Genomic DNA, 27714 nt, shown 5'->3' with positions numbered 1-27714 from the left:
TCACAAAATATATTGCCCTTTGCCAGACTCAGCCCCTGCAACGGCAGAGCTGTGGCTTATTTTTAATTTAATAACCTCAATAACCTTAAAAAAATATATATATAGCCTATATGAGATGAAAAAAACCCAACCAACTAAACACCCAAGCTCTCAGTCCTCCGAATTGGTGTCGTGGCGTTGCCTCACCCTGCGGGACGGAGGGGACCGGCTCCTGCTCCTCTTCCTCCCCTTGCGCCGCGGGGACGGGTGCCGAGCGCGGCCATCCCTGCTCCGGCTCCGCCGACGGGCCGGATGGCGCGAGGGGCTCCTGCCCGAATCCCGGCTGCCGGCAGAGGAATCCGTGTCGTGCCGACGCCGGCCGCTGTGCCGCGACGTCTCGGATCGCTGTTGGGTTTTCCTTCGGTGGTGCCTAGGGGGATGGAGGGGAAAGTGAAATCGGGGATACCGGGGACACCAAGAAGTCAACTTTGGGGATGAAAAAAAGGGATTTTGGAAAGGCAGATGCTCTCCTAAATCCTCCATCCCATTTTCCAACGATGATGCCCTGCGAGTCCTGGTCGCAGGGAAGGGGACGGGGGGTCCCTGGGACCCCCTCCCCGCGATGGAGACTCGGCCCCCATCCCAACCCACCTACCTCTCATCCCAATCTGAAGAAGAATCAGAGGAGGATGGAGTAGCATCCTTCTTGTGATGTTTTTCCTTCTTCTTCTCCTTTTTGTGTTTCTTCTTTTTCTTTTTCTTTTTCTCCTTTTTGGATTTCTTGCTGCTCTCCGGTCTGCGAGAAAGAGATGCAGCAGTGAGGATCCCTGCCCTGCGCATCGCTCCGGCTCCTCCAAAAATTCATCCCCAATCCCTCCCTCCACGTGCATCCCACCACATCCCTCCTTGCACAAGAAGCCCCCTTCTCCCCCCCCAAAAAAAGAGGTTTTGGGGACAAAGCAGAGATTTTGGGGGTGATTCAGGCAGACGCAAAACAAGCCCGATGCCAAACGGAGCCATAGAAGCATTTTGCAAAATATTCCCCCCACCGAAAAAGGCCATTTCTGGTGGTTTCCCACCGAAGCAGTGGTCCTCATCCTCACCGTTTCTCCTCTACCTTCTCCTCCTTCTCCTGCTTCTTCTTGGAGACGGATGTCTCGGGGCTGCTGGAGACTTTCTGGTGCTGGGTTTGAAGAGGAGGGAAATACAGAGCGAGTCAGTGCTTCGAATGACAAGAAAAAGGGATTTTAAAAATTAAATTTGGAAAAAAAAAATATTAAATGAATTTTGGAAAAATAAAATTAAATACAAACTAAAATTGGAAAAAAAAAAATACCCACGAGAGCCTCTTCCAAATTAAAACCCCCACAAATTAACGCTGTGCAAACAGAACACGGGGAGCTCTGCGCTACAACCACCAGCTTTGCTTTTAAATAAAACACCCCAGGGCTTTTTGCCTTTTTTCCTCCTTTTTTTTTTTTTTTAAACCTCCCAAGGAAGACGTGACCCCGCGCCGTACCGTGAAGACGGAGAGCCCCATCTTTGCCGCCTCCTTGTCCTCCTTGGAGAGCATCACCCGGCCGGCGCTGCCGCTGGGGAGAGATGACAGCAAAATGAGAAAAAAAAAACCCCAAAACAAAGCATAAAAACGGTAAAAATAAATCTAATTCCTCTGAAATGGGGCGTTTTGATGTGGGACCACCCCACCGCCCCGTTGTACCTGGAGCTGCCCAAACCCACCACCCGGTCGACGTCCTTCTCATCCCGCTCGGCGCCGTCCCGCTTGCACACCTCGGCCAGGTCCTGGGGAGGGGGGAGAGCATCCGCTGCGTGTGCACGTGTCCCAAAAAAATGGGGGGGGGGGGGGGGGGGCACACACACATCTGCACGGGGCGGTGCCGGGGGGACGCGTGGTGTCCCCCCTTACCTCCTTGCTGAGCCCGGTGGGCTGCCTCTTCACGTTCTTGTAGCCCCTACAAAAACAAAAGCAGGTGATGCTGGCGGGGAGGGGGGGGATGCTTCTTTGCACCCCCTTTTTTTTGGGGAGGGGGGGTCGTAGACTCACAGGGCTGCCATCATGGCCTCCTGCTCGGCCAGGCGGACGGCGGCCAGCTCTTCCTCACGGGACAGCGGGGGGGCCGTCTCCTTCTTGCCCTTGGCGTACCAGGTCAGGTCCTTCCCCTTCTGCCACCGGCCCACCGGCGCCATCAGGGAGTTCCCTGTGGGGAGCGAGACACACCCCCCAAAATCCTCGCACCCAAAACCTTCCATCCGCACCCCAAAACCATTGGGGGGGGGGGGGGGGGGGGGGGGGAATGTCCAACCAAGGTCAGCCCTTACCCAGGTAGTTTTCACGCTGTTTGTCCGTCTTGACGTCCTCCCAGCTGAACTGGTCCTGGCCCCCCCGGACCCCCCCTCGGGAGGAGCCGAACATGGTGCCGGAGCCCACGGAGGTGTCGGGGGGGGGGGGGACGGACACACCTGCAGGGGGATCAGCCCCAGGTTTGGCCCCACCAACCCCTCCGTGTAACCTCGGGGGGGGTCTCAAATATGCCCCGTCCCCCCCCGTCCCCCCCCGGAGCCGGTGGGGTAACCAAAGCCCTGGGGGGGGGCAGTGCAGAGGGAAGGGGGACAGCGATGTCAAAGTGGGGGTGCAAAACCCCAGGGGGGGGTGGGGGGGGCGGGGGGGAGGTTGCACGGTGCTGCGGGATGCGGCGTAGTCCGGGGGGGGGGGGGGGGGGGCTGTACGGTTTGGGGGGGGCGGTGCACGGCCTGGAACGGGGCGGGGGGGTGCAGAGCTGAGGAGGGGAGAGCGCACGGCCTGGAGCAGAGGTTGCCTGATGCCGGGGGGGGGGGGGGGGGGGGGGGGGGGGGTTGCACGGCCGGGAAGGGGGTTCACGGTCTGGGGGGGGGGGTGCACCGGCCCGGGAGGGGGTTCACGGTCTGGAAGCCGAGGGGGGGGACGACACAACTGCTCTACCCGGAGTAGGTGGGCTGGGGGGGTTGCACGGCCCGGGGGGTCACTGCGGGGCCCGGGGGGTCACTGCTCGGCCCGGGGGGGGTCACTGCGGGGCCCGGGGGGGGTCACTGCTCGGCCCGGGGGGGGTTGCACGGCCCGGGGGGTCACTGCGGGGCCGCCCCCCCCCCCCCCCGTCCCCTCCCGCCCCCCCTGCCCGCACGCACCTCGCGCGCTGTTCCGGGCCGCGGGACCCGCGCGCCCTCTCGCCCCGCCCCGGCCGCTACCACCGCGCTCAGCAGCAGGGGGGGAGGAGGGAGAGTGCGCGGTGGTTTGCCACGCGGGCGGTACCACCGCACCACCGAGTGTGGGGGGAGCGGGCGCAGCTCCCGGCGCTGCCACCTCAGTCACGAAGCGCAGCAAAGCCCCCCCAGCCCTGCTCCCCTCAGAACTGCACCACGACGCTTCGTTTCCCAACTTTATTCTTTTATTGTTTTGTGGTTTTTTTTTTAAACTTGACTTTTACTTCACTTCTTCCAGAACCGCTTGTAGGTGCCCAGGTCGATGCCCTCGAAGGTCTCCTCCACGGCAGCCTTCGGCTTGGTGGGGAACTGCCTCCTCAGCCGGGCCTTGCGCTCCGCCTCGGGCAGCGTGCTGCTGTCCAGGGGCAGCTGGGTGGGGGCACGGCGTGAAGCCCCCAGCCTCGCCTGGCCCCCAGCCTGCCCCCGCCTGCCTCCCGCCTTACCATGAGAATCCTCTTGGGCTCTTTGTAGCGAAGGTGAACGGTTGAGCCGTCGGTCTTGACCAGGAGGACGGGGTAGAGCCGGCCGTAGAGCTGCCTGTGGAGGTGAGCGATGGAGGCGCGGTTGGAGTTGCTGCGGCTGGAGGTGGCGATCGGCGGCAGCAGCCTGGGGACGGCGTCAAGGCGCAGGGCGCTGCTGGGAAGGTAACGGGACCACGGTCAGTCACGAAACCCAGCCCCATGGAGGATGAGTGCCACCACCGCCACGCTCACCTCAGCGCCCGGCTGGCGGCCGCCATCCCGGTCCAGGCCAGATCCTCCACGTAGGCCCCAAGCGGACTGGGCAGGAGGTGAGGCAGCTGCCTGGGGACACGGAGCTCTCCTGGGGGACACAGCCATGAGGGCACAGCCCCGGGCCCAGTCACAGTGCGGCCCCGCCAGGCCCCCTCTCCATCGTCTATCAGCCCCGCCATGGTTCAGCCCCACCATGTTCCACCCCCTCACACCCCGCCATGGTTCAGCCCCACCGTGTTCCCCCCCCGCCACCCCGCCATGGTTCAGCCCCACGTTGGCTCCCCCCGTCACGGTGGTTCGCCACAAGACAACCCCCCCCCCCCAAATGGTTCAGCCCAGGGTGGCTCTCTCTCCCCACCCCGCCGGTTCCCCCCACCGCGCTGTGGTTCGGTCCAACGCACCCCCTACCCCCCATCATGGCGCGGCCCCAGCACACACACACACACACACACACACACACACACACCCCTCCCCCCCCCCCGCCGCCTCTGTGGTTCATCCCCAGCGCCCCTCAGGATCGCCATACCCCCCCCTCCCCCCGCACCGCTCGGTCCTGCCCCCCCCCCCCCCCCCCGCGCTGGTGGTCTGCCCCACCGCCCTCCGCTCACGTGACCGCACCCTCCGGCGCGCGGCGCTCCTTTTCTCCCCCGCCTCCTCCCGCTTGACGTCAGGGCGCGCGCGGCGGTAGCGGCGGGGCCGCGGGGGCTGCTGGGAGCGAGTCCCCTCCCCTCCCCTGCGCCCCCTCCCGCCCCCCCCCCATGAGCTGGCGGCGGCTGCGCGGCCCCATCGCCCGGGCGGCGGGTGAGCGCGGTGGGGCCCGGCACGGCACGGCACGGCACGGCACGGCACGGCACGGCCTGGGCGTGCGGAGCTCCCGGCCTCCCTCAGGGGCTCGGCCCGGCGGGGGGGTGGAGGGGGGGCGGTGAGGCCCAGCCGGCCCCTCGGCGGAGGGGGCTCAGCCGGGGCGCTGAGGTGGCGGCCTGGGGGTGCTGGTCCCGCCAGCTCCTTGGCTGAGGTGGGGGGGGGGGGCTGAGCCCCTCCGGGGTGTGGCGTGTGCCGCTCTGCCCACGCTGGTCGGCCGTGGGTGCGGGCGGTGGGGCAGGCTTGAACCCCGCCGGGCTGTCCCCGCGTTAGCATCGTCCCCTTCCCGCCGGGTCCCCATCACCGCGCTGCTTGGAGGGGGGGGGGGGCGGCTCTGGGGTGTTCCCCGTCCCCCATCCCCGGTTAATCTAACGGCGGTGGGCACGCTGGATCGGTTGGGGTTTGTGGGTACCGTGTGAGATGGTGAGGTGGGAGGGGGTGGGACAAGGACGCCTTTGGGTATCCAAAAATAAAAGCTCTGTGCGGTGAAACACAGCCTGTGTGCGGGGAAGCAGGTGGCGAAAACGCACCTGTCTGAGCTTCACCTCTCTAGAAGCTTACCCAGGTGGGTCACCTGGGTCGAATCAGTTGGTTAAACTGGTCTGGTTTTGCAGTAGGACACGGTCTTGGGGTGACTCCTGGCCTCATCCGTGGCCTGGACCTAGAGGATTTCTGCAGTGGCCTTGAGCAAGCAGTTCTCATTCATCCCGCAGCATCATTGCTCCCTGCAAAGCAGGGGAGCCAGTGGAGGGGCTAATTAGTACTTTTTTAGATAATTGTTGCCAGGAAGAAGGTGGCTGAGTGTTCCCACCAGCTCTGGGTACCACGATGGAGATGCTCTGCTCCTGTTTCAGTCCTGCAAGCAATTCTCTTTATTAAAGCAATCCGCTGGCTGTTGGAGCAGGACCTCTGAGCCCAGCTCTCCTGCGTGGTCTCTGCGTGCTGGGAAACTCCAAACGAAGCCCTAGAGATTTCTCCGACCTGTTCCCCGACTGAAGGAGCTTGGAGCGGCCAAGGGGATGTCCTGCCCTTAGGGGTCCTCACAGACATTGAGATGCCAAGTGCTTGAACTCTATTGTGTTAACTGTAGCTGGGCTGGGTTTTTCAGAAAGCATCCCAAAACTTAGAAAAGTGGGATTTGCAGCTTTATAACGAACCTGCTAAAAATAGGGAATGGGATTATAATCCTAATCCAGGAGACCTTTCTTGGGTCTCCAGGGAAACTGTCCTTTAATCTTCTTTTCTACTTTGTGAGGGGGCTTTACCTTCTCTTTAAAGCCTCTCTGCTAATCAGCGTGAATTTTGTTTAACTCTTTTGATGTCTGTCCTTTGCTTTACCGGTCGTGTTGCCACCTCCCAGTTAAAATCCAGGGCAAGTTTAGCGGGCAGGAGCAGACTGAGAAACGTTCCTCACCCTCCTGACGGCCTCCTGCGTCCTCCTTTGGTGACCACCTTGTCTTTCTGCAGCCCGGCGGGGTCTACGTGTTTGTTTGTCCTCAGTTCCAGGAGGCTCCTTATTAAATAGTCGTGCTGCTCTGTTGCCAATCGACCCCAGCCCGCTGTGATTTTGGTGATATGTGGTGGTTAGGCTGGATCCAAAACTGGTTTAGGAGTAACCAGCTGGAGGTGAGAGATGCTTTGTGCTAGATCGGCTATTTGCAAATATGCTGCTCTGAAAATGCCAAAATCTGAGCAAAGGGGGGGAAAAAAAGTGAGCTTCTGCTCAAAGTAAATACGTACCTGTAACGTTACTGCTGCAAACAGCTTGAAAATGTGACGCGCGGATGCCTTACAGGGCCAGGAACCCAACAGGAGATTTAAAAAGCCCCGTATCCACCAGATCTGGTTTCTTAGGCTTTTTTGGCGCTTTACTTGTGGTTTTTGAGGCCTTCAGGCTGCCGGAGGGAGAGAAGCTGTATTTGCTGGGGCTGGGGAAGCAGAGAAGCCCAATGAGGGCAGTAATGTTGGTTTGCAGACCAATATTATTTGCCATTATGAGCGATTTCTCCGAGTCAGGATGCATGTTTAACCATATCTGATGGTGGAGGAGAGAGCACTGGCTCCCACATCTGCTCTGCTCATGTCTTGAGGCAGAGATCATCTCTTTACCCGCCCAGGACGTCTTCATCCCTCACCTCTCCATCCCCGAGCAGCTGCCCCCAAAATCCCTGCTGGGTGGTGGGCACCTTCCGAAAACGCTCCCTGGGAGCTGGCTTTGCTCTGCGCCAGCACAGAGTCCCAGTTTGCCAGCCGAGTGTTTGCCGTTCGCTGCCCACGAGTGCCCAACCCCTTCATCTGGCAGTGGAAATGGCTTTTTTTCCCCTCTCAATTAAGTCTTGTTTTCCTCTGCAGATCTCCAGCAAAAGAGAAGGGATACATTCGGAAGGAGGCAAGAGGAAGCACCTGCAAGTCTCTTGGGTTGTGTCACAGGTCTCACTTTTTTGGGAAACGGGCTAAGAATAAACCAAGAGACTTTCTCACTTTAGTTCTGAATACTTTTGTGGAAAAAAGAGGGAGTAAGGTAAAGGAGAGTGTCTCCATCTTCCCCACCAGCGCTCTTTCAGGCAGAAAATCACCAGCAGCACCAGGGTTTGATGCCCGATGTGCATCGATGCTGTCTAAGAGCCCATCTGCGTTTGAGAAGGGTCCGACCCACAGGTAGCAGTTCTTCCCTGTGTGCATTTACATCGGTGACTGCGGAGGACGTGTGATCCTTGAGGTTACGTGCAGAGACAGGGATGGTTTTGCTGTTTGCCGAAGCACCAAGGCGGCACCCGTCAGCCCGTTACGGTGTTTGACTGCAGCTTTACCAGCTGGGAGAGCAGGGAGTGGAGAAGAAACCACAAGAGAAGATTAAAGACCAGCGAGCAGTTTTCATTGGCCATCTGAAAATTGCAGCTCGGTAATTAAGGCTTTAGGCAGCTCACAAATAGCCCGGCTTTCTGCCGGCTCGCTTGTATTGCGAGCCCGTCGCCACTGCGAGGAGCTGGGCTTTATACCTTGGCCAAAAGGGGGTAAAAGCAAAAGGTAAGGATGTGTTGGAGCCTGCTGCTAGCCAGCGCTCTGCCCATTCCTCTTCCCCCTTCCCAGTTTGTCTGGGGTTGAATGAAACGATTGTAAGTGATTTGGGCAGCTTTAAATTCCCCTTTTCCTATCGGTGCCTGCTAAAGGGTGGTTGAAATTTTGAGGAGGGAGAGAGGAAAGCTTTTTTTTCCTTCTAGCTGGGGTGTGAGCATCCTGGCTGGGATCTGCAGGCAGGGGCTGGGACTTGCGCACCTGGAGCAGTTCTTGTTGGAGTGGCAGAGGGAAAGCCATGAAACGCCCAGAGTCTACGCTGGCATCCGATCGTCACGTGCGGGGGCTTTCAGTGGTGGCCGAGGAAGCTGGCGTGCGATGAAGGAGCATTGTGCAGCCACGTTACGAAGTGCACTGGGATGTCCGGAGGGCGACGAACTTTGTGTAGTTTCTCTTCTAGAGTGTTTTGCAAGCAATGGTTAGGGATCCCCCGTTTTATTTTTGTCGGCAAGAGGAACTGGCAGGGGCAGAAGAGAGGGAGATGCTTTGGACAGCTCGGCAAAGGCCCCTCTGCTTCCTTCCTGTGAGCACTGAATAGTGTTCTGTTGGTGGGGAGGTGCTTTCCTCTTTTGGTATTGAACTTTTAGGCAAAACCTTCGTATTTGGAAACTATCAGAGCTCGAGGGCTAAGGGAAAGGTAGGCCAGGTCCTCAAAAGGACTTCCTAGAAGTTTGTTCTGCCTTGTGTTTTTGTGATGATGAAGCCTAGGTCAGCAACGCGGCCATGCATGTGGGATGGGATCGGTCCTCTCAGGTCCCCGAAGAACGGCTGATCTGGTGGGTTGCTGGGGCCACGGCACCTGGAGGACACAAGCACCAGAAAAAAAAAAAAAGAGAGATTCCTTTTGGATGGTGATTGAATTTGGGTGGTTTTACAGCCACGTTAACTGCTGCTGGCATCTACTTAGACTTTGTGTGTTAATACCCCATTTTCTCGTACAGGCTTGGATAAACTCTGGTCAGACACGTACAAAGCATCCTTAGGGAAGGGAGGGAAAACTCGTGTAATTTTCTAGCTGTAGCGTTGCCTGATAGGCACCCGCACGATCGCAGAGCCGCGCGGGAGGGATTTAGGGATGAGGAAGTATCCAGCTCGCGCAGGCTGGGGTCAGGGCGGCAGCCCGGCTGGATTAGCCTGCTGCACGATCCGCGGCTGATTTTGTAAGAGACGGCATTTGGCTTAAGGCTGTTTAAAAAGTGATTTGTAAGGTCAGGGTGACATTGCTATGATGTAATTTAAAATGGAAAGGCGTTATACTGTCTGATGGCTGATTGCTCCCGAGGCCACACCCAGCCACTGAGGTTAAAAAAAAATGCATTTCCAGAGGCTTTACTGCTTATAGAAAGTAATTGGTTTTAAGTAGGAGAAATAGGCTTGTTTGATTTGTCCCACTCTGGTCATCACCTCTGTTTTAGAAGCTGCTGATTTGCTGTTGATGGATAAGGGTCCCCGGTGGTACCCCCTGCACTGTCATACAGGTTTTCCTTCTTTATTCACATGTTGATAATTAACCTCTCTTCCTCCCCAGAGATGCAGGTGCATGAAAACGCCCTTTTTTTTTGTTGTTGTTGTTGTTTCTGGCTGAAGAAACAATTGCAGAAAAGTCTGTGTGGCCCCAGGCTGCCTTTTTTTTCTTTACCAGGAACTGAATCCTTCTCTCTTGCCACAAGACACCTTGAGCTGGAGTTAGTGCTCCAGGAAATATGGAAATAAACCCCAAAGCGTGTTCATGTCCCAGATCACACAGCGTTCAGATTGCTGTTGCAGGGCATTGGGATTTAGTGGTGGGGAATGTGCTGGGCTTCTGGGTCCGGGCTTCAGAACGTTGTCTGCTAGTGGTAGAGGCTTTGCGTGTGGATATTTATCCCAGGACTGATAAGAGACATTTAACTGTCCATCATAGGTTCGTAGTTTGTACTTGTTAGGATATAAATGAGCAACATAAGAGGTGTGGTGATCTCGTGGGTATCCCATCTCTGGCTGATGCCCTTTTTTCTTGCCAGCATCTTCTGCACTCTCCCTGTCAGAGGGAAGAGGCTGTGACTATACCCTGTCAGTAAGAACAAGCTTTAAGGTGGGATTGCCCAGCATGTGTGCATTTCCCGTGATGTTTCCAGATGCCACCAGCACAGACAGCGTTTTCCTCCTGTTAGAGGGAGTTTTCCCTAGGATTTGGGTCCCAGAGAGCAGACCTAGGGCAAAGCTGGCTTGAATTATCCCAGTTTAGTGGCAGCTGCAGCCCAGTTTCCTCGTCCTTTTCGTTATGAGTTTAACCTCAGTCCCTTGAGAAGGAGTTTTCACACTGCAGTGATGCACAATCCTTTATTTGTGCAAGGTATTTGTTCCCCAGGTGAGAATTGAGACCAGCAGCAAAGCAAGGTGAAGCTGTCTGCTGCATTGCTGGTGGCCTCCATTGTCTGCTTTCCAAAACGATATCTGAGTCCTCAGGGCTCCCAGCCCAGATCTTTTGCAGTAGCACAGAGGTGGCAGCTCCCGCTGTCTGCAGCCGGTTTGTGAATTTAGTCGTTCTTTGAATTGCCCTGGTATTTCCTGCACTCTCAGTTGCTTCCTAACAGTTCTAGGCTTGTGATTTCTCATCATTTCAGATTTACCTGCAGGAACTTCTATCCGAGGGTAAAGGATAGATGCTGTTTTGTGGGGCTAAGCACCCCTGGGAAGCTAAAGCTGTGGTTTTTCACGGGTGTTTCTAACCAGACACATGTTTTTCTGTCTCTCTAGCCATGCAGGGACCAAGACCAGTGGTTCTGAGTGGCCCATCGGGTGCAGGAAAGAGCACTTTGTTAAAGAAATTACTTAAAGATTACAAGAACATCTTTGGCTTCAGCGTCTCCCGTGAGTATCCGTATGTTTCTGGGGAAGGGCAGTGGTGGAGTTCAGGGCCGCTAGCCCAGAGCCACCTTCTGTAGCTGTATTCATGCCCCAAATAATGGGCTTTCATGGCTTGCCTGTGTCCTGGTCTGTCTGTGGGCTCTTTGGGAGGTTTAAATAAGTCAGGATGCCTTTTACTGCTGGTATTGAGCAGCAGCTATAGGATTTGCCTAGATTCTCCCTGTCACCTGTGTATGTTCCTCCTGCCATTGCTCTGGTGGTTTGTTGACTTTTTCTACGTCGGTCACTAAGTTCTGGCCAAGGGTCCTTTATTTCTACCTGGGATGGTTCCCTGTAATGTGAACGCAGCCCCTGACTGACCGGCTCAGTCCACTCATGCCTGGCTGCAGGCAGCGCTGAAGTTCTGTGTCCACAGCAGAGTAAGTGCAGGGAATTTTCTTCGGGCAGCTTGCCTGTTGCAATACTAATTTTGTTTCCTTTTTCTTGAGTGACACCTTAAAGGCTACCCTCAGAGTCTGGGCTGCGCCCACAGCTCATTCGCCTGATTTTCCCTGGAGTTCTGCAAATTGTTTTTAAGTACGTTACCAAAATTTCTTTTTACTGTCCTAACTCTTTGGATACTGCAAGTGAAATCCTTGTTTTGAGATCTGTGAGATCAGGATTTGTTCTACTATAAAAGGGCAAATACTGGATGTTTAAAACTTTAATGTTACTGGAGGCGAAAAAACCCTTAAAATGATCTTTCCTATGCTCTTGATTGAACTGAATCTCATCTCAATGCAGACTAAATCTTGTTGTTTTCCCTAAGGTTGCCTCTTGGTAGTTATTTTTTTCCTAAATCTCCATAGGCCGCTCAGACCTTGGCAGCTGGTGCTTTATAGAATCATACAGGTGATCAGAGCCTTACTGCATTAGGTTAATTCCTGCTGGTCCTAAATAAAGTAATTGGTGTTGCCCTCCATGATGACCATCAGCTCCTTTTTGGTTTGCAGAGCATATGCTTAAAATAATACCAGTTTGAACAGGCTTCAAAGGCTGTCTGATTTATTCACCTACCTTGTGCAGGAGTTTGCCATTATTCATTAAATCTGGCTATTTTAAGCACCTGCGTAGGTGCTGCACGTTCTTTTAAAATGAAGATAACTCTGCGAAGTAGGGCACGGCTAATTCCCCTGAACCGAGGCAGAGGTCTGAATTAACGTGTCTAGGATTGCACAGGAAGGCTGGAGCAGAGCTGAAAACTAAGCCCAGCCTAGTAAGTCCCACACTGACTGCTTGGCCCCTAACAATCTTAATTGATTGTTTTCAGATTACCTAGGATTCTTCGATTAAAGGTCAATCCTCTGTGTCTTTGTGCGTTACACCAGCTGATTCCAGAAGCTTTGATCATTTTAAATAGAGGATCAGCTTACTACATGATTGGGTTAATCTGCTGCCTGTGTGCTTTTATTTCTTAGATACTATTACTTCCTTGGGTGATCTACAAAATTTACAAGGCTGGTTTTTGTGCTTACAGATACCACGAGGCAGCCAAGACCCGGAGAAGTAAATGGCAAAGGTGAGCGTGTTGCAGTTGAGCCTGTCTCATCAGGCTCGGCAAACAATTCCTCTGAAAAATGTTAAGTTTTTACGTGAAGTGCAGACATGAATCCCTACCAGCAGATAAGGTACTCCTACATTTATGTTTATAGGCTGCATTTCCTTAGGCAGGAGGAGCAGGAATTTGGTAATGATCTATTTGAGAGTGTGTGTAGGTATACACGTATGTAAATATGTATACGTACACACATGCTTTTGTTCTTTATCTTGGTGGCAATGAGACTGTGGCCCTTTACTGCTGTTCTGCAGCATGTGCCATGTGTTGGAGGGAGGATAATGAAGACAGATGGACTTGCCAGAACAAAACCAACATTTAATCAAGTGGTGAAATGTTAACAGAGGCAAAGTGTGTGCTGCCAGTTTTCTTTTCTAGACGCTGTCTCTGTGACTCGCTGGTCAAGGTTTTCAAAACAGGGCTCTGGGTTTAAGCACCCTGCTCCATGCTTGGGCATTGAGTGGCTTGATTTTTGCGAAGTGCCGGCTAGCTCTGAGATACCTCAAATGCACGCTGTTTTGGGAAACGCAACTGCTTAATGAGATGTCTTTATCTGTATTGATAGCTTGTGTCCAGCTGGCCAGCTGCTTTTCTGTTTTCTGGCTTGTTTGCATATTTCAGAAAGAATCAAATGAGGTTTGCGCTTAATTTCCGATGGCAGTTTTCACTCTGAAGTGAAAGGGAGGAATTTTAACAAAAGATAGACATTCCTTTTTAGTTTGTTTGGTTTTGATGTTCCCTTTTATCTCTCTCTCTCTCCTCCTGTTCTATTCTTTAATCATAATTCAAATTAAGGGCCTCAGCAGTCCTGCTGTGATGTGTTCCACACCTGTGGGGAGGGAGTTTCCCACTGCACCAGAAAGGGGAAGGGGTATGAAAAAGGGGGTACAGCAGCATTTCTGGCTGCACAGAAGACTCCAAAATACTTTGAGCAGGTGTCTGGACAGTTGGGGTGGAGAGGGGATGCTGTACGTGGTAATTAGAAGGTAGATATCTGCAGTCTGCCAGCGTTGTCCAAAGCAGATTTTAAGGTGCTTCTCCCCTGAGCACCCATGGGTGTAATTTTGACCATGAACTTTACCTTCAAAGCTGTTAATTTCTGGCTATTTTTCTTGTTTTCCCTATCCAGATTACCACTTTGTGACCAGAGAGCAAATGCAGAAAGAAATTGATGCTGGCGAATTCATCGAGCACGCAGAGTTCTCGGGAAATATGTACGGGACAAGGTATGCAGTTCAGATGCTGTCGCGGCTGAACCCAGGTGGTGCCGGGTGAGCTGAGATGATGGTGAAGGAAAAAATATTTTAACTTAGTGACACTGGTTTTCCCCCAAACACGGATGTTCTTGCCATAAGCAAAGCCTTTCATTTTGATGGCAGGGTCCTTGTCAGCTTTTTTAACTTGTTGGCAAAATCAACTCTTGCAGAGAGTTTGCTCATCATAATTAAATCATCGTTGCGTTACGTGATTCTCTGTAGTCTCCAGTGTTTGAGGGCTGCTGAAGTAGTTTGTATATTTAACACTTTTCTGATTTTCACAGACTATTTATGCTCCTTAATATTTTCCAAGTGCTTGCAGAGAGCAGTGGGCAGGATGGAGACTTACTCTCATTATCCCCACGTTACCTAATGGTCTGAATACGATGAATTCAGGAGTGGAAGCAATGATATCTGTATTGGCCAGTGTGAGACAAGTATGCGTGCTGCTTGGCTAAAGTGGCTGCTTACGAATAGATAAATTGCGTGGCACCCTTGACTGGGGTTAAAGAGTTAGGTGGATTTTAAAATAGCATTGCCCTCAGCGCTGGAACTGACGATCAATAAAACATTAAGCTGCAATGTTAATTAGAAGTCAGATATCTTATATAATTATTGTGAGAAAATTGTGGCACTGTAGTTAAGGACCTACTAAGGAGGAAAGTTTAATGTTTCCTGAGGTATTTAATTAGTTGCATTAAAGAAAGTTGCCTGAAATGCTTTTGAGGAATACTTACATTTCTTAAAGAGCTGAATGTGCTTTTTTTGAGGACTTTTTGGAGATGGCAAAGTTAGAGTCTGGGGATGGTTTCCTTATGGGAGGTGCCAGACTGAAGGTGCTGTAGGTGTACAGCTCTGAAGGAATGGTTGGTGATTTTTGCATTTCAGTAACGTAGCTGTTTTAATGTGACATGCGCGGGTGTCACTGTTGTCACTGCAGCTAAGGGCAGCCTCGCGGGGGTCTGGCCGTGCTCCCTCTGAGGCTGATGGAGGAGCACAGTCCCCTGCCCTGGCCTTGATACTTCCAGTGTCACTGGTTTGGCAAGAGAAACAAAACCTGACAGCTCGTCTTCCAAATACCCAGCACCAAGGAGACACTGAGTTCAAGCTCCTTAATCCCTGACTTCATCCTGCATAGGACAGGTTTCCTTCCTTCACGTGTGTCCTGCTTAATCCAGCTGGCCACAGCATGGAGGAGACGGCTGATTGCTGCTGCCTGATATGTGGGTGGAGTTGATTTTGATGCCTTTTCCTCAGGGTGGGTGCTGAGACGACATCTCTCCTCAGCCAATTTCCTTGAAATTTGCAGGAATTTGATACTTTAATCAAATGATATGATGTGCTTGCGTTTGGTCTTGAGATGCTTTTCTCCCTAGCCCTCATTTTCATCTTCAGTCCCTTCTGCATATTCGCTCTGCCTGTGGTGGTGGGTGTGCAGGGTGGGAGGCTGAAATGAACCCAAACCATCTTGGCAGGAGTGACCAGTTTGCAAATAAAATAAATACAGAAACTCTCCGAGCTTATGTTTCCTTTCCAAGTGCCTAAGGGTGTTTCTAATCAGCTGTGTGATAAAATGGAGAGAGTCCCTCATGCTCAGCAGAATAGTCGAAGTTTTTGCCAATCCTTTCTGCTCCCTAAATCTCACCAGCTAATAATAATAACTAAAAATAAATTGCTTAAACTAAGAGCCCTGAAAGGGCCCTGTCTGTGGGATAGTGCTGAGCCCTGCTCACAGAAACCAGGATTTCTTTGAAGTTGCCTTAAATTAGAGGCTGAAATTAGAGTGCAGGCCTGGGATCTCTTTCTCGGGGCTCTGAGAGCTGCTGGCTCTTCATAGATCGGTTGTAGCAGGAGTTAGTTGATCCCTGGTGATAGCAAATCACGCTGGTTTGGGGGCATTTTGCAGCTTTTTGTAGTGGATAGGGCTCAGATCTGGGCTTTCTCTGCTGCCCACCCGGGCAAGGCAGCAAACCTCTGTATTTGTATAGAGCACAGTGCTGCTCTTCCCTGCCGTCCAGCGTGAGGAGCTCACAGCACCGCTGTGTTGGGCTGCTCTGTTGCTCATCTCTGTCTGCCAGGGCTTTTCTGGGCTTGCAGGCTCCCAGAAGTCTTTACAGCTTTCCCCGTCTTGGCTCTGCTCTGTATCCCTCCGAGAGGCACTTTCTGTCCTCTCCAGCTGTGTTTGCAGAGAGCTGCTGTACCCACGGGCTCAGGACTCTCCATCGATGCTCGCATCTTCCTCTGCACACCCTGCCAACAGCAGGGCTGCGGCCATGAGCAGCTGCTGTGTGACACCCATGGGTGCTTTTCCTTTGTGCCGGTGAAGACCCTGTCTTCTCCAGCTGGCACAGCCAGGAGCGGGGCTGGTGAGAGCTGTGGGAGGAGGGCTGGGGGTCCTGAATCCTGTTTCACTGGAGCTGTGACTCCCCTTTGCTGGGGCGTAGGACAACACGGGAGTGTTTGTATAAGAGAGTCTGGTTTCAGTACAACCTTGCAGAAGGCATCAGGGAGCAAACCTTGGTGGTGCAGGGTGATGGGGTGAGGTCCAAAGAGGTGCCCTGGTTATGGGCTGGGCATCAAGCAAGTTGGAGGCTGGCTGTAGGGCAGCATTTTTTCTTAATCTCTGCTGCCATTACAGGACGTCCTGACTTCACAGCCCCAAAACCTGCAGTGCTGTCTCTGAGCTCCTGGCAGGGCTTCTTTCCGCACTGTCCCTCGTGCCATGGAGCCCTGGCTTGAAAGAGAACCTGTGCCCAGCACTGTGCAAATACCGATTGAAAAGTCCCCCAAGAGGGCTGCTACCCAGTAACTAACCCAGGAACCTCCAGTGCACCCGGAGAGGGTTGGCATTGCTGTTTTTCAAGGGAGAATTGTAGGTGTTCAGCACCAAGCTCGAGGCAATTCCCCCGTGCTGGGGAAGAGATACCATCTTTAATGACATACGAGAACCACCACTTAAAAAATATTTTCTTAACCGTGCATCTTGTGACCCAGGCAGGAGCATCCATCTCCATCAAGCATCCTTCAGGAGAGCACATGAGTACAGAAGTCAGAGGATCTCTGGAGAAGGAAAGTTCTCAGTGTTTTTGCTCTTTAGTGAAGGCTGCTCCTGTGTTTGTCAAAGGCAGGAGCTTTACAGATTGTACCCGAGCCACACTGCTTGTGGGATAGTCTCACATTATCCATTTCCACACATCCCATCATGGTTTTGCCAGCTTCTCTAGCAGGAGACAGCAGGTCCCTGTTCCACCCCAGGGACTCAGAGAACGCTTGGGGAAAGAGAAGCTGTTTAGAAAGAGCAGAGCAGTCTTTCTTCTCTCCTGCCACAGTTTGGGCGCAGGGGAGCCCTGTGAGGTGAAGACCTGCTGCTGCAGGGGGTCACACCAAACCCCCACTGCTGTGGCTAGAGGCTCTGACCCCCTTCCCTCTTTGCTCTGTCCCCAGTAAAGGTGCAGTGCAGGCTGTTCAGGCCCAGAACCAGATCTGCGTCCTTGACATTGACATCCAGGGCGTGAAGAACATCAAGAAGACAGACCTGAACCCCATCTACATCTCCGTGCAGCCTCCATCCATAGACATCTTGGTGAGCGACCGCCTTCCTTTGCCGTTAGGCAGTTAGAGGTAATCAGCGTCTTGCTCTGAAGTGATGGGGGTTCCCGCCTTGTTAATTCATCTGTGTGTATTTAAGGGCCGTAGAATAGGCGGGGAGAATGTTTCTGAGCACACTGTTACCTGCCCAGTCTGACTCCCCAGCCTCTGGCTCCCAGGGATAAATCTTCCCGTGCACTGATTTTGAGTCTCTCTGGTACAGTTTCCACACCTCGGCGTGTTTGCCTGCATCGGGTTATAGACTCCATCGCAGCGTGGCCAGCCTTTAAATGCATGTGTTGTGCTTAACGCTGGGGAGAGGAGGAGATTTTTGTGCCGAGGCTTGCCTCCAGCTATTAAAATTAAACCCATGGAGGCTGGTTCTCTGCAGCAATGGAAATCCTATACCACTCTGGTCTTATGGGGCCCTGTATAATTAATGATCACAGTGCCCAGCAGAGATGATATACTTCCTAGCAGAGAGATTTCAATTCCCAGCAGTACCTGAGGTAGGGAAAGAGAGGCGTGGAAAAGACACTAGGAACCTGAGCTATGGACAGGACATCCTGAGCCCAAGCCCAGCTTGGCCACTGGTTTCATTTAGGCTGTGAATGAGGCCCCTCACCCTTTGCAGAGTGTTATTTCACCTGCTCGCGGTCGCTGGCAGAGGGAGACGTCACGCATGCAGGGGCAGACAGCGCTGGCTCGTGGGGTGGGTGGTAGTTGCTGCACGCAGCATTTGGGATGTGCCTTTCTTTTATATGCTTGTTACTGGGTTTAGGAAAAAAGACTACGTGACCGAAAGACTGAGACAGAAGAAAGTTTACTGAAGCGTTTGACGGCAGCCCGTGTAGATTTGGAACTTAGTAAGTTCAGGGGCCTTCGAATGATGTGCCTGGGGAGAGGGGGTGCGTTGGTGACATAGGAGCTGTTTTCTGCTTGAACATCTGACTTGTGTTCTCTGAGGAGTGCTGGCAGGGCTGGGACGCTAGCTGAGTTTGGTCTAAGCGCCAAACTGCGTTGCTGCCCACCGCGGTTCCTTGTGGGCAGTTGGCAGAAGAACGCATTAGCAGTGCCTGAAATAATAATATTAAAACGCCACAGGCACTCAGGTCATGCACAAGAGATGACACGGGGAAGAAACACATTCTCCTCTAACTCCTCTGTCCTTGTCTCCTTCCCCAGGTAAAGAGCCCGGCCTGTTTGACTTGGTCATTATAAACGATGATTTAGAAAAAGCCTATTCTGAATTGAAGGAGATACTCCTGGAGGTGAGTTGGTTGGGGTTTTTCTGCCTTGCTCCCCGGGCAGGCATCACCCCTAGTCTGAGCAGGTGAGGGTCTGTCTATAGGCAGCCACAGAAATGTGACCTCATGCCCACGCTGGACCTATTTTGAACTTCTGAGTGACACAGTTGAGCACAGATGGTGTATGAGTGATGATGGATCAGCGACCTAAGAGCAGGGAAACGGATCCAGCGCAATACTGGATCGGGGCAAAATAAATAGTATGGGAGGGACGTGCTATTTTTGAAGTCAAACCTTGCCTTGTCCCTAAAAGCTCGTGCGTAAACTCTGGGCTTGGCCCTGTGATGCTCTGGAGCTGGTCTGAGGAGATGATTGGTCCTGGTCTCCAGAGCTGTGAAACTAGGAATTATTCCCAAAGAGTGGCGGATGCTCAGTTGTTTTTCCTCATCTCCTTGCAGGAAATCAAGAAGACCCAAGAATCCAGGAAGTCCTGAGCTGAGCCTGCTCGGAGAGGCTTTTAACTTTGCACATCATTCCCGAAGCATGTCACACTGTTTTATTCCAAGAGACATTCCCTTTAGGCTGATCCTCCTCCTGAGTTACTCTAGGATGTTTCTATTAAAAGGAAAGAAAACGAAACCCAGTCACGCTTGCGTGTGTTTGTAGCCCGCTCGGTGTGGGCTCCCCCAGGTTGGTACCTCCAGCAGGCGCTTTGGAAGCGATTGCCCGGCACCCGCTGCTAAAGGGCAGAGCCGTTCTGCGCGGCTGTGGAGTTGCTGTCTGAGCAGCCGCGGCCCCCGGCACGTGGGTTAGGGTCTCGCCGCGGCGTTTGTGGAGGTGCGTCTTTTTGCCCAGGTAACGCCGTGCGCAGAAGGGAGCTGCTTAGATTGAAGTGACCCCCTGCAGACATCACGTGATGTCACAAGTGTTGACATCCTCTTGCTCCCTCTGGTTCCCGCTTCTTTTTGCAGATCTGGCTACAGCTCCTCCACACGTTTCTGGTTGTCCGTGCCTGCCGCCCGCAGCCTCTGCCGTGTTCTGGTGTGTCGCTGTGGCAGAGCAGCGCGTCGGCACGGCTCGGCTGCTCTCACCGCAGTCATTGAGGACAGATGGGCTCTTTGAATAAGCCCAGAGAAGGGAGCGGTTGCAGGGTATGATTCAGCCGCTGCCCTTTTTTCTGGGAGAAAAGTGCTGCGAGCTCCTTCTCCTTTCTGCCACCCTGGCAGCAATCTGTAATTGTTCCACTGGAGTTCAGGTGCAGGTAGATTTTTTACACCTAAAAGTTGGAGGAGAAATTACTTCTTCTCCAGGCTGTGCAGCCTTTTTAGATGACGTGTTTGAGGGTAGCAATAAATCCCTTTCCCTCGGAGGGATCCATTTGATCTAGCCGCTGTCCCTCGTACTGGTCTCTGGGTGGGATGTGGAGAGCTTTGCCTGACAGGCGCTGGCAGGATGCTTTGCAGTTCACTTTCCCAGCTTTCTTCAGCCTCAACGTCGATGTTTTCATGTAACTTCGGAGCCCTTTGGTGCCTCCAGCAGGTCATAATCCTGAGCCTCCGTGGAGGGGTTGGTTCCTCGCTGAGCCCCCACACTCAAAGCGCCCCGTCCCTCGCCAGAGGTAAGCGTGGGAGAGAGGAACAGGGTTGCTCCTGGTTCCTCATGGTGGTTTTGGGCCGCAGGGAAGGAGCGGGTGCTGTGAACAGGCGTGTGGCACAGCCGCCGGCAGGCTCGCTTGTCCCGGAGCAGGCGGGACAAGGGGAACGCGGGCGGTTTGTGTTTGATCAAGAACTGGCGAGTCCCACAGAGCCACCATCCAGCCGTCTCCCCCAAAATGAACCCAGATCAAGCCGACACCGTGCAGACCACGAGCGGCTGGACCGTGCGATGCCAGGCTGTGATGTTTCCTCACCAAAACCCTGTTCTTACCAGGCCAGGCTTGTAACTTAAACTCAGCTTTTATCCATTGTATCCCATCTCTCCGGTGTACCCAGCTGCTCTGCTCCAGCACACCTGCAGTGCCCCTCGATCCAGGTCACCTCCTAATTTACCCAGCTCCATCTCCACGTTGTGGACACCAATAAGCAGAACCAGACCTTGGGCAACCCTTTCAGTACCTCGCTTGCAGTTAGAAAGATGAGAGTTGATTATTTTGATCATTTCGTTCTCTTCGGGTGTTCTAAATATATCTTGCAGAGATTATGCTGGGAAATCCTCCTTTCTGTTGTCACGAGTTTCAAGTTGTGAGGTTCTAGCTTTGGTGAAATGACCAGGAAAAAATGCTCCCCATAATTTTCTGGGGGTGTACCTCTTCACAGCATCTGGCTTTCCGCATCCCAATGGTGTGAATCGCCATGGCCAGGCTCTTCCCGTGATGGACCGTGATATTTTTTCTGGATATTTTGAAGGGACGCGTTTGCAATGGTGAAAGGTCCCCTCTAGATGGCAGAAATGACAGCGGGAAAGCGCAGGGGGGCTCGCGCTGACAGCGGTGAAACGCCGGGTGCAGGACAAGGCGGTTGGCTTCAGTCCGGTGGTCTCCATCCACCGGTGGGACCTGCGGTGCTGTCACCAGATGGAAATGCCCAGGCGCTGCCCGCTCAGCCCTCCTGCCAGCGCCCCGAGAGCCGCACGGCTGCCAGCCCCGAGCCCAGCCTTCGCGTCTCCCTTCAGGAGAGGTGAGCGTTACCCGGGAAGGGACGATGCTGCAGCTCTACGGCAGCACGGCCGGCGCTTGGAAAATGGGGGAGCGGGTCTGGGGGGCAGGGGGGGGAAGTCATTTAGATCGCTTGTGTTTGGTGGTAGCAGAGGGAAGTCCTAAATAACCCGCCCTGTATCGGGTGACCTGCTTTTAGCGGCTGCCACTGTGTCTGACGGACCGAAGCGGTGAACGCCTGGATGCCCAGCGCTAATGTGAGGTGACGGGGCGGCCGTCGGGATGGTGATGGGCGGTGGAGGGACCGGGAGCAGGTTGTTGGAGCCAGGCTGGTCACCGAGCGGGTGATAGGGCTGTCGAGCATCGCTTGTGAGTCGTTTTTAGGTGCTGTCGGCAGTGGCTCTCTGTGTGCGGTGTTTTGGAGGGGCCACGCTGCGCATCAGTCTCATCATGGGGTGGGCGAAGGCACCTGTTGAAATGGGTTCAATTTCTGCCTCCTTGAAATGAAACATCCATTTTATTAATTGCTTTTGTAAACTTAAATATATTTCTGGATCCCTACCTTCAGCACCGGCTCGCTGGGGATGCAGCCATCCCTGGGGCAGGCGAGGACCACGCTGAGCACCGCGGCTGCGGCAGCCGCCGGATTCAGGGTCCTGCACAACCACAAACGGCGGCTCCCGGTGCTCGATGAGGGGCTGGGGATGGGATCGGACTGTCCAAAGTGAGGGTACAGGCGTCTCCCCGCCCAGGGGTTTCCTGCGATTAATGATGCTGGTCCCACCTGGGAGATCTTCCAGGCAGGAAGGTGCTGAACATACCAACCAACGGATTTGTGGCATTTTGGGCAAGATGAGGGACAAGAGGGAGCTAACGCTGTCAAATGTGGTTTTATTTAGCTGTCCCAAAAGCCTCGTCACCTGGCCTGTGGAACCATGGGGATGGATTTCTCCCCCAGAGTGTGACTGTGACCCCCTGCTGCTCCATCTTGGGGTACCCCCAAGTGAAAGAATGGGCTTGCTTCTGGGTTTTTGCAGAAATGTCAGAAAAGGGGGTTTTTATATATATATTTTCACTGTTCCATTAGACTGGGGTAAAATTGGACATTTCAGCTTTTTTCAGCTCTGTGAGATCCTTTGGGAAGCGTGGCAGCACCTCATCTTCCATCCCTGCAGGAGGAGGATGCTGGGGGAGGAAGGTTTATTCCCCACGAGAAGGGTGTACGGGATGGTATGAGGAGCCACGCCGGGGAAAAGCTGGGATTAAACCTGCCCCGGGGGCTCTCCCTGGCTCTCCTGGAGCCAATGCCAATGTGGGGGAAAAAAAAAAAATCCCTGTAGCACTTCTGCTTCAAAGCGATAGCTTTGTAGTCTTGCTTTTCCGGTTTTTGCTGAATCCAGGCTGACACACCGCTTTTGGGGCGGGAGCTGATCACTTCTCCCACCCTTCTGTTCGTTCAAGGTCTTTGGCAATAGAAATACCCCTTCAAGGGGCGAATGTGGGGTTGGTCACCTCTGCCCTGTCCCACCGGCACCGAGATGCTGCCCGGGAAGGACATCGTGCAGGGATGTGTGAGGGCAGGGAGTCCCCATAGCCAGTGCCCAAATCATCCTGGGGGAAGCCAAGAAAAGCTGGAGCCATGCTCCAGAATAGCTTCAAGCACCCAAAATTAGCCTAAAGCCCATCTGCCTGTGGCTTCTTCCAACATCATCCACCGCCTCCGATGATCCCACAGTCCAGAGACTTGTCCTTGCTGTGGCATTTCTTAGCATCTCAGCGCTTTTGGAGGCAGCCCTGATTTTCCAACTTCCCTCCACGTGATTACAGAATGGCACCGCAGGGCAGAGCTGGTCTGGGAAATAATTGGGCAGAATAAGCAAGGAGGAAAAAGAAAAGTAGGAATAAGCGTGGTTTTCTTGCTTGCCCGTTGGTGTCTGGCTCGGTCTGTGTGCGTGCTTCGGATGGCGAGCGCTGGGATTTGGCATCCCGGGGTGTGACGATGTGATGGGACGTGCTCACGTTGGTGCACGGGGACGGCGTGTGATGGCTAGGGCTGTGGTTGCAGCAACCCGAGTGCTGTCAGTAGTTATCGGGGTGAAAAAACCTTATTGCAAGTCAGCCTGGGCTCCTCACACACATCTAGGACCTTCTGGAGCGGTCAGTGGGGTTTGTGCTGGCTGGCTCTGGCACGGCTGGGGGGGGTCTGAGGCCACCAGTTACCAGCTCTTCTGGCAAAACCCCTTTTTTCCTGCTATATCCAGTGCCTACATTTCCATCGGTATGCAGCAAACCTCTTCTAGGAAATCCTCCGGCAGCCTGCATGGCTTCAAGCAGGAGCCAAGAGCCTTACTGCAGGGGGTTCGGGAGGGGGTCATCCCTCTCCCTGTGGTCACCACCCCCCCCAGCAGAGCCTCGGGGTGAGACCTGCCGGTGGTCCCCGACCCTCCACGGTTCAAAATCTTCCGACATCTCGCAAGCCACGCGTAGCCGGCTGACTTTGCCCTGGAGCGGATGAGGAGCGTGCCTGTGGGAGCAGGGGGCAGGTGGGCTGGGGATGGTTTTCCCCGACTGAGGAGTCTGGCCGTGCCACGTTGTGGGGTTTTTATTAGGGGGGTGCAGCTGAGACCAGCCTTGTGCCGAATGACCTGGTCCTTGCCTGGGGATGCTGACACCCTTTTTGTGCTCTCCAGCAGGACGGCGAGGTGACAACCACGTGCCGGCTGCCGTGTGCTGAGACACCCACCAGCACCACCGACACCAGGTAGGTCCCATAGAACCACAGCTGCTAATTGACCCCGGTGGGACCCCGACCCATGCCAGCACCCCTCGGCCAAGTCACCGCTCTTCCAGGGCTTGTTTTTCCTGACCGTGCTGCTGCTGGAAAGCAAGTCGTGCGGGAGGATTGAGTTTTCTCTCTAGCACAAGGTACTGGGGAGCATCCTGTCGGTACGTGATGATGCTCCAAGGTGCTTGTAGGAGTCATGTCGCCTGCAGCTCTTGTTGGCTTCACGGGGATAAGAGCCACCCTGGCAGCCAGGCCGGGAGCTGGGACATGCCTGCCTTGCTGGGCGCTGTATTTGGGTCAGCCTCATCGACTGGATGTGCAACTGTGTCATCCCTGGAGAGCGCGGGACACTGATCCATACGCCCAACCAGCTCCAGATGGGGTGGCACGCACCGCGAGGAGCTACGGATGGGGCGAAACGCTGGCATCAACACCGCGCTCCGTGTTTCTAGAGCTCAGCCCTGCTCCCAGGCTCTAAAAATGGGCAAAAAATGGGGAATCCAGTACAGGCTCAGCTTTTTCCGACAATAGCAGCTGTGATTCCGCTTGTCCAGGATGTGGCTCCAGCCTCGTAAATAGCCAGAAGCCATCTGCAATTCAGATTGCGTGCGGCAACTGGTACAATGACTGGTACAACCGGACATCGGGGATGCGTCCCCCTCCTGACGCGCCTGATTTCTCTCTCTCCAGGCACGAAAAGGAGGCAGTACCAGGATGTTTTCCCGGCTTTTACCACCCCCATCCCGGCTGCCTGAGATGCGAGGAGGCAATAAAAAGAAGGGAGGCAGAAAAGGCAAAATGCCGGTGCCCAGGTTGAGCTTGAAGAATTTATATATTTTATTTTGTTCACCCATAGAGGGGGATTATTTTAGTGTACCCACATGGGGAGAACACCCCGGGGAGCCGAGACCAGCAGATGCAGGGAAGGATGGGGTGGCCGTCACCCCACCATCAGCCCCACGGCAGCCAAGTCCTCACTCCAGCATTAAGTTGTAGATGTTCCCTTGAAGCACTGGGGTTTCTTCTCCTGTTTGCTGTCAAGCAAGTCTCGTTTGATGGACAGCAAAGCGCCTACATGGTGGGCATCCAGCTCCAGGGGTGTCCATGGCTCCCTAATGTAAAGCCAGCGTGGAGGGGATGGGGACTGAACCCTGCTGGGAAAACTCTCCGAAAAGCCAAGTGCAATGCTCCCTGTTACAACCAGCAAGGTGCTGACCTGGATACACTGGGTATAGGATGAGGAAAAAAAGAGGAGGCTTAACATTTTTTCCTGATTGGAAGTGCAGGATACTCAGGCTGCATCCCTTGCTTTTGAACGTGGTGGTGGTCCCACGGATGCTTCCTGGACACGGCAGCGTGGAACGGAGAGAGAAACTATGAGGAGAAGGGACACTGGTGTCACTGCCCACGCCAGTGGGGTAATTGTCCTCCCTGGGGCGCCACGGCCGGTGTCTGTGGGGTGAGAGAGCGTGTCAGGCTGTTCCCCTGAGCGAGGAGGATGATCTCACATGTTTCATTGATTCAGTATCTGATTGCTAATTATTACGGTAGTTTGACCCGTGGAGGCCAGCAAGCCATAACGCCTACAGTCATCTCGGCCAGCATGGACATCCTCGTGGCTTCAAACCTGGGCTGAACCTCCCTTCTGCTCCCTCCTCCTGGCCCCGGGCTCCCGAGTGCTGCCCTGCCTCTGCCAGCATCCCCAGGGAGCAGCCCAGCTCCATCACAGCAGCTTTTCCATGTTTAATTTGCCTTTTTATATATATATATTTTTTTTTAATGCACCACAGGTTTTTTTCATCCCATCTGCAGCATGGATGCTGCTGCTCTTTGGGGCCACCACACTGCAGCTTCACCCTCTTGGCTTTAGGACCTGCTCCTAACCCGCACGCACCAGGGCTGGTGGGTAGGAGCAAAAATAAAGCAGACAGCACGGCCGTGGTAGCATCTCTGGGCTCTTTGCTCTTCTTATTGCTGAAATCCAGCCTGATCCCCCTTGTCCTATCCACCGTGATCACAGGGAATAACTTTCACTGGTCATCTTGCAGCAGCTCCTGGTGTTTCTAAAGACAGGCAAGATCTTCCTTCATGCCTTCCCATTGTCTTGGCTGCAGCAAACCTGCTGCCTCTCTGGTCCCTGGGTGCCTCTGAGAAGAGTTTGGCTCTGTTTTCTCACCACCTTCCCATTTAATAGTGGAATTTATCAATAAGGTTTCCCCTGCTCCAGCCTGACCAGACCCAGCTCAGCCTCCCCTCATGCATCCCATCCTCCAGCCCTGACCATCTTGGTGGCCACCACTGGACCTTCTCCAGCTCCTTGGTGAGCTCCTCCCCTGGATGCAGCATCCGGATGCAAAGTCTCCGGAAGGATCCCTACAAACCCACCCAGAGCATCCCTCTGTTTTATCAGCGAGCTGTTAACACCCGTCCTCAAACCAACCTTCCCATCATCTTTGTACCCCCGAAGTATTTTATCTGAGATCCTATTTCCTTCCTTGCTTGTAGGAACCTCACACCAGGCAATCGCGCAATGGTGTTGGCAAGGCAAAACTTGAGATCTCTCCTGTCCCCGGGTCTGTTATCCTGTCCTAGGAGGAAAACAAACTCTCCTGGTCCTCTCCAGTGGTAGGATGAAGCCTTTGGGAGCTTGCAGAGAAGCAGAAGCTTCACCCTGTGCCACCGCACACAGGAACCGCGGCTCTGGAGAGGACAATGATGGCATTGAGCGTGGGCGCTGAAACGCTGCCGTATTGTGCCTGGCAGAGAGATGCCCGGGAATAATCGCCTCCTCCTTGGCTTTGTTGCAGGGCTGTGGCTGGTCGTGCTTCAGGGCTTCCCCCCCTACGCCCCAGAAGGTGTCCGGTTATGCGGTGAAGACCCGCAGCTCAGAGGCACCGTTTTTTCCTGGCTGTGAAAGGTACGGCTCGTCTAACCGCCTCCTTACCGAGGCGTGACCCTGGGGTATCGCTGATTGGGAGAAAATGTGGATTTGGGGACAAAAGGATGCTCTGTTCCTCATCCCGGGGGGTATGTCGCTTGTTCGTTGATCCTTGTAATATATTTTATATATATTACATATGTTATATATAGCTTTTTAATATATTTCAGGTATATATATAAAAAAATATATAAAGTCAACATCGAGAGCCATAAAAATTGTCTTACTTCTTTTTATGCCTATGTTTTGTACTTAATAAGTGCTTAAGTTACAGAAATCCAACTCCACTTGGGGTCTGGGCAATCCCTTAAAATTTAGATCCAGGGTTTTGCTCGAAACTGTTTTAAACAAGACCGAATGAGACTTCACTCTAGGTCCGAAACAGAGTGAGGATGACATTTTTTGGAAGCATATTTAAGGTTGTTTTCAAGCTGGATGCTTAAAAAATGGATTTCCCTAAACAGTTTCCGGTGAGGGTATTTTTCTCGCCCAAAATCCTCTCGAAAAGCGCAAATCAGGGCTGAAGATTCGGCTTGTGACCGTGTCAAGGGCAGCACCAGCTGCAGGGGCAAGTGCTGTGGCGATGCCTCCCTTCTCCCTCCTCCTCCATCCCCAGAGCATCCTACCAGCTAATTTTCTCTTGAAATCCCCTTCTGGGAACGCATCCCCCCCTGCACGGTCAGCCAGGCTGTTTCCCAGCTTGTTCCTCCCCTAAAGCTGCTGGAGAGAAGAAACACACTTGAAAAATGAAATAGGAGGATGAAAACTTGGCTGCCCTACCCCAGCTGTGCCAGGGAGCAAGGACATCCCTTCTCCTTAAAATGAGGGAAAACAAGTTATTTTGAGTAGATTCTTTAACTGCAGCGAGCAAAACCTTGCTGATTTGGAGTCCGGAA

The 27714-nt window shown here is 53.7% G+C and overlaps 3 protein-coding genes across 10 annotated transcripts; 1 reads left to right on the top strand and 2 right to left on the bottom strand.

Annotated features, from left to right (window-relative positions):
- Positions 1 to 78: 78 nt before the first annotated feature.
- C2H1orf35 (chromosome 2 C1orf35 homolog) lies at positions 79 to 2469 on the bottom strand. The gene is made up of 8 exons (XM_075746865.1): positions 2320 to 2469; positions 2045 to 2198; positions 1907 to 1952; positions 1700 to 1782; positions 1499 to 1571; positions 1083 to 1162; positions 635 to 775; positions 79 to 409 (listed from the first exon to the last, which is right to left on the bottom strand). Exons 1-8 carry the CDS (start codon positions 2411 to 2413, stop codon positions 151 to 153), a joined length of 930 nt encoding a protein of 309 aa, XP_075602980.1. The 5' UTR covers positions 2414 to 2469; the 3' UTR covers positions 79 to 150.
- Positions 2470 to 3436: 967 nt separating this feature from the next.
- On the bottom strand, positions 3437 to 4679 carry MRPL55 (mitochondrial ribosomal protein L55). 6 transcript variants are annotated; one of them, XM_075746861.1, is made up of 4 exons: positions 4590 to 4679; positions 3951 to 4040; positions 3681 to 3873; positions 3437 to 3606 (listed from the first exon to the last, which is right to left on the bottom strand). In XM_075746861.1, exons 2-4 carry the CDS (start codon positions 3974 to 3976, stop codon positions 3463 to 3465), a joined length of 363 nt encoding a protein of 120 aa, XP_075602976.1. In that variant the 5' UTR covers positions 3977 to 4040; positions 4590 to 4679; the 3' UTR covers positions 3437 to 3462. The 6 variants fall into 6 exon arrangements, with proteins under 6 accessions (XP_075602976.1, XP_075602977.1, XP_075602975.1 ...); XM_075746862.1 differs by having other exon boundaries at positions 3681 to 3870; XM_075746860.1 differs by having other exon boundaries at positions 3951 to 4059; positions 4590 to 4664.
- LOC104643684 (guanylate kinase) lies at positions 4649 to 19081 on the top strand. Of its 3 annotated transcripts, XM_075746856.1 has the most exons (9): positions 4709 to 4772; positions 7185 to 7859; positions 10647 to 10760; positions 12274 to 12315; positions 13481 to 13577; positions 17052 to 17190; positions 17977 to 18061; positions 18381 to 18466; positions 18901 to 19081. In XM_075746856.1, exons 3-9 carry the CDS (start codon positions 10649 to 10651, stop codon positions 18934 to 18936), a joined length of 597 nt encoding a protein of 198 aa, XP_075602971.1. In that variant the 5' UTR covers positions 4709 to 4772; positions 7185 to 7859; positions 10647 to 10648; the 3' UTR covers positions 18937 to 19081. The 3 variants fall into 3 exon arrangements, with proteins under 3 accessions (XP_075602970.1, XP_075602971.1, XP_075602972.1); XM_075746855.1 differs by lacking the exon at positions 7185 to 7859 and having other exon boundaries at positions 4649 to 4772; XM_075746857.1 differs by lacking the exons at positions 4709 to 4772; positions 7185 to 7859 and adding an exon at positions 5282 to 5397.
- The last annotated feature ends 8633 nt before the right edge of the window (positions 19082 to 27714 follow it).

The sequence above is a fragment of the Balearica regulorum genome, chromosome 2, assembly GCF_011004875.1.
Source record: "Balearica regulorum gibbericeps isolate bBalReg1 chromosome 2, bBalReg1.pri, whole genome shotgun sequence".
Lineage (NCBI taxonomy): Eukaryota > Metazoa > Chordata > Aves > Gruiformes > Gruidae > Balearica > Balearica regulorum.
The sequence above is the reverse complement of the archived record's forward strand: the minus strand, read 5'-3'. Positions and strand labels throughout refer to the sequence as shown.

What these genes read in the sequence shown, in the direction of transcription:
- C2H1orf35 (XM_075746865.1), bottom strand. Translation starts at nt 2,413, where the DNA reads ATGTTCGGCTCCTCCCGAGGGGGGGTCCGGGGGGGCCAGGACCAGTTC. An exon ending in GTGGGTTTGGGCAGCTCCAG is followed by an intron (nt 1,572 to 1,699) that starts GTACAACGGGGC and finishes ATCTCTCCCCAG; the next exon opens with CGGCAGCGCCGGCCGGGTGA. An exon ending in GAGAAGGTAGAGGAGAAACG is followed by an intron (nt 776 to 1,082) that starts GTGAGGATGAGG and finishes TCTTTCTCGCAG; the next exon opens with ACCGGAGAGCAGCAAGAAAT.
- MRPL55 (XM_075746861.1), bottom strand. Translation starts at nt 3,976, where the DNA reads ATGGCGGCCGCCAGCCGGGCGCTGAG. An exon ending in GCCGCCAGCCGGGCGCTGAG is followed by an intron (nt 3,874 to 3,950) that starts GTGAGCGTGGCG and finishes TTACCTTCCCAG; the next exon opens with CAGCGCCCTGCGCCTTGACG. An exon ending in AGCCCAAGAGGATTCTCATG is followed by an intron (nt 3,607 to 3,680) that starts GTAAGGCGGGAG and finishes GCCCCCACCCAG; the next exon opens with CTGCCCCTGGACAGCAGCAC.
- LOC104643684 (XM_075746855.1), top strand. Translation starts at nt 4,730, where the DNA reads ATGAGCTGGCGGCGGCTGCGCGGCCCCATCGCCCGGGCGGCGG. An exon ending in GGAAATATGTACGGGACAAG is followed by an intron (nt 13,578 to 17,051) that starts GTATGCAGTTCA and finishes CTCTGTCCCCAG; the next exon opens with TAAAGGTGCAGTGCAGGCTG. An exon ending in CCGTGTAGATTTGGAACTTA is followed by an intron (nt 18,062 to 18,380) that starts GTAAGTTCAGGG and finishes CTCCTTCCCCAG; the next exon opens with GTAAAGAGCCCGGCCTGTTT.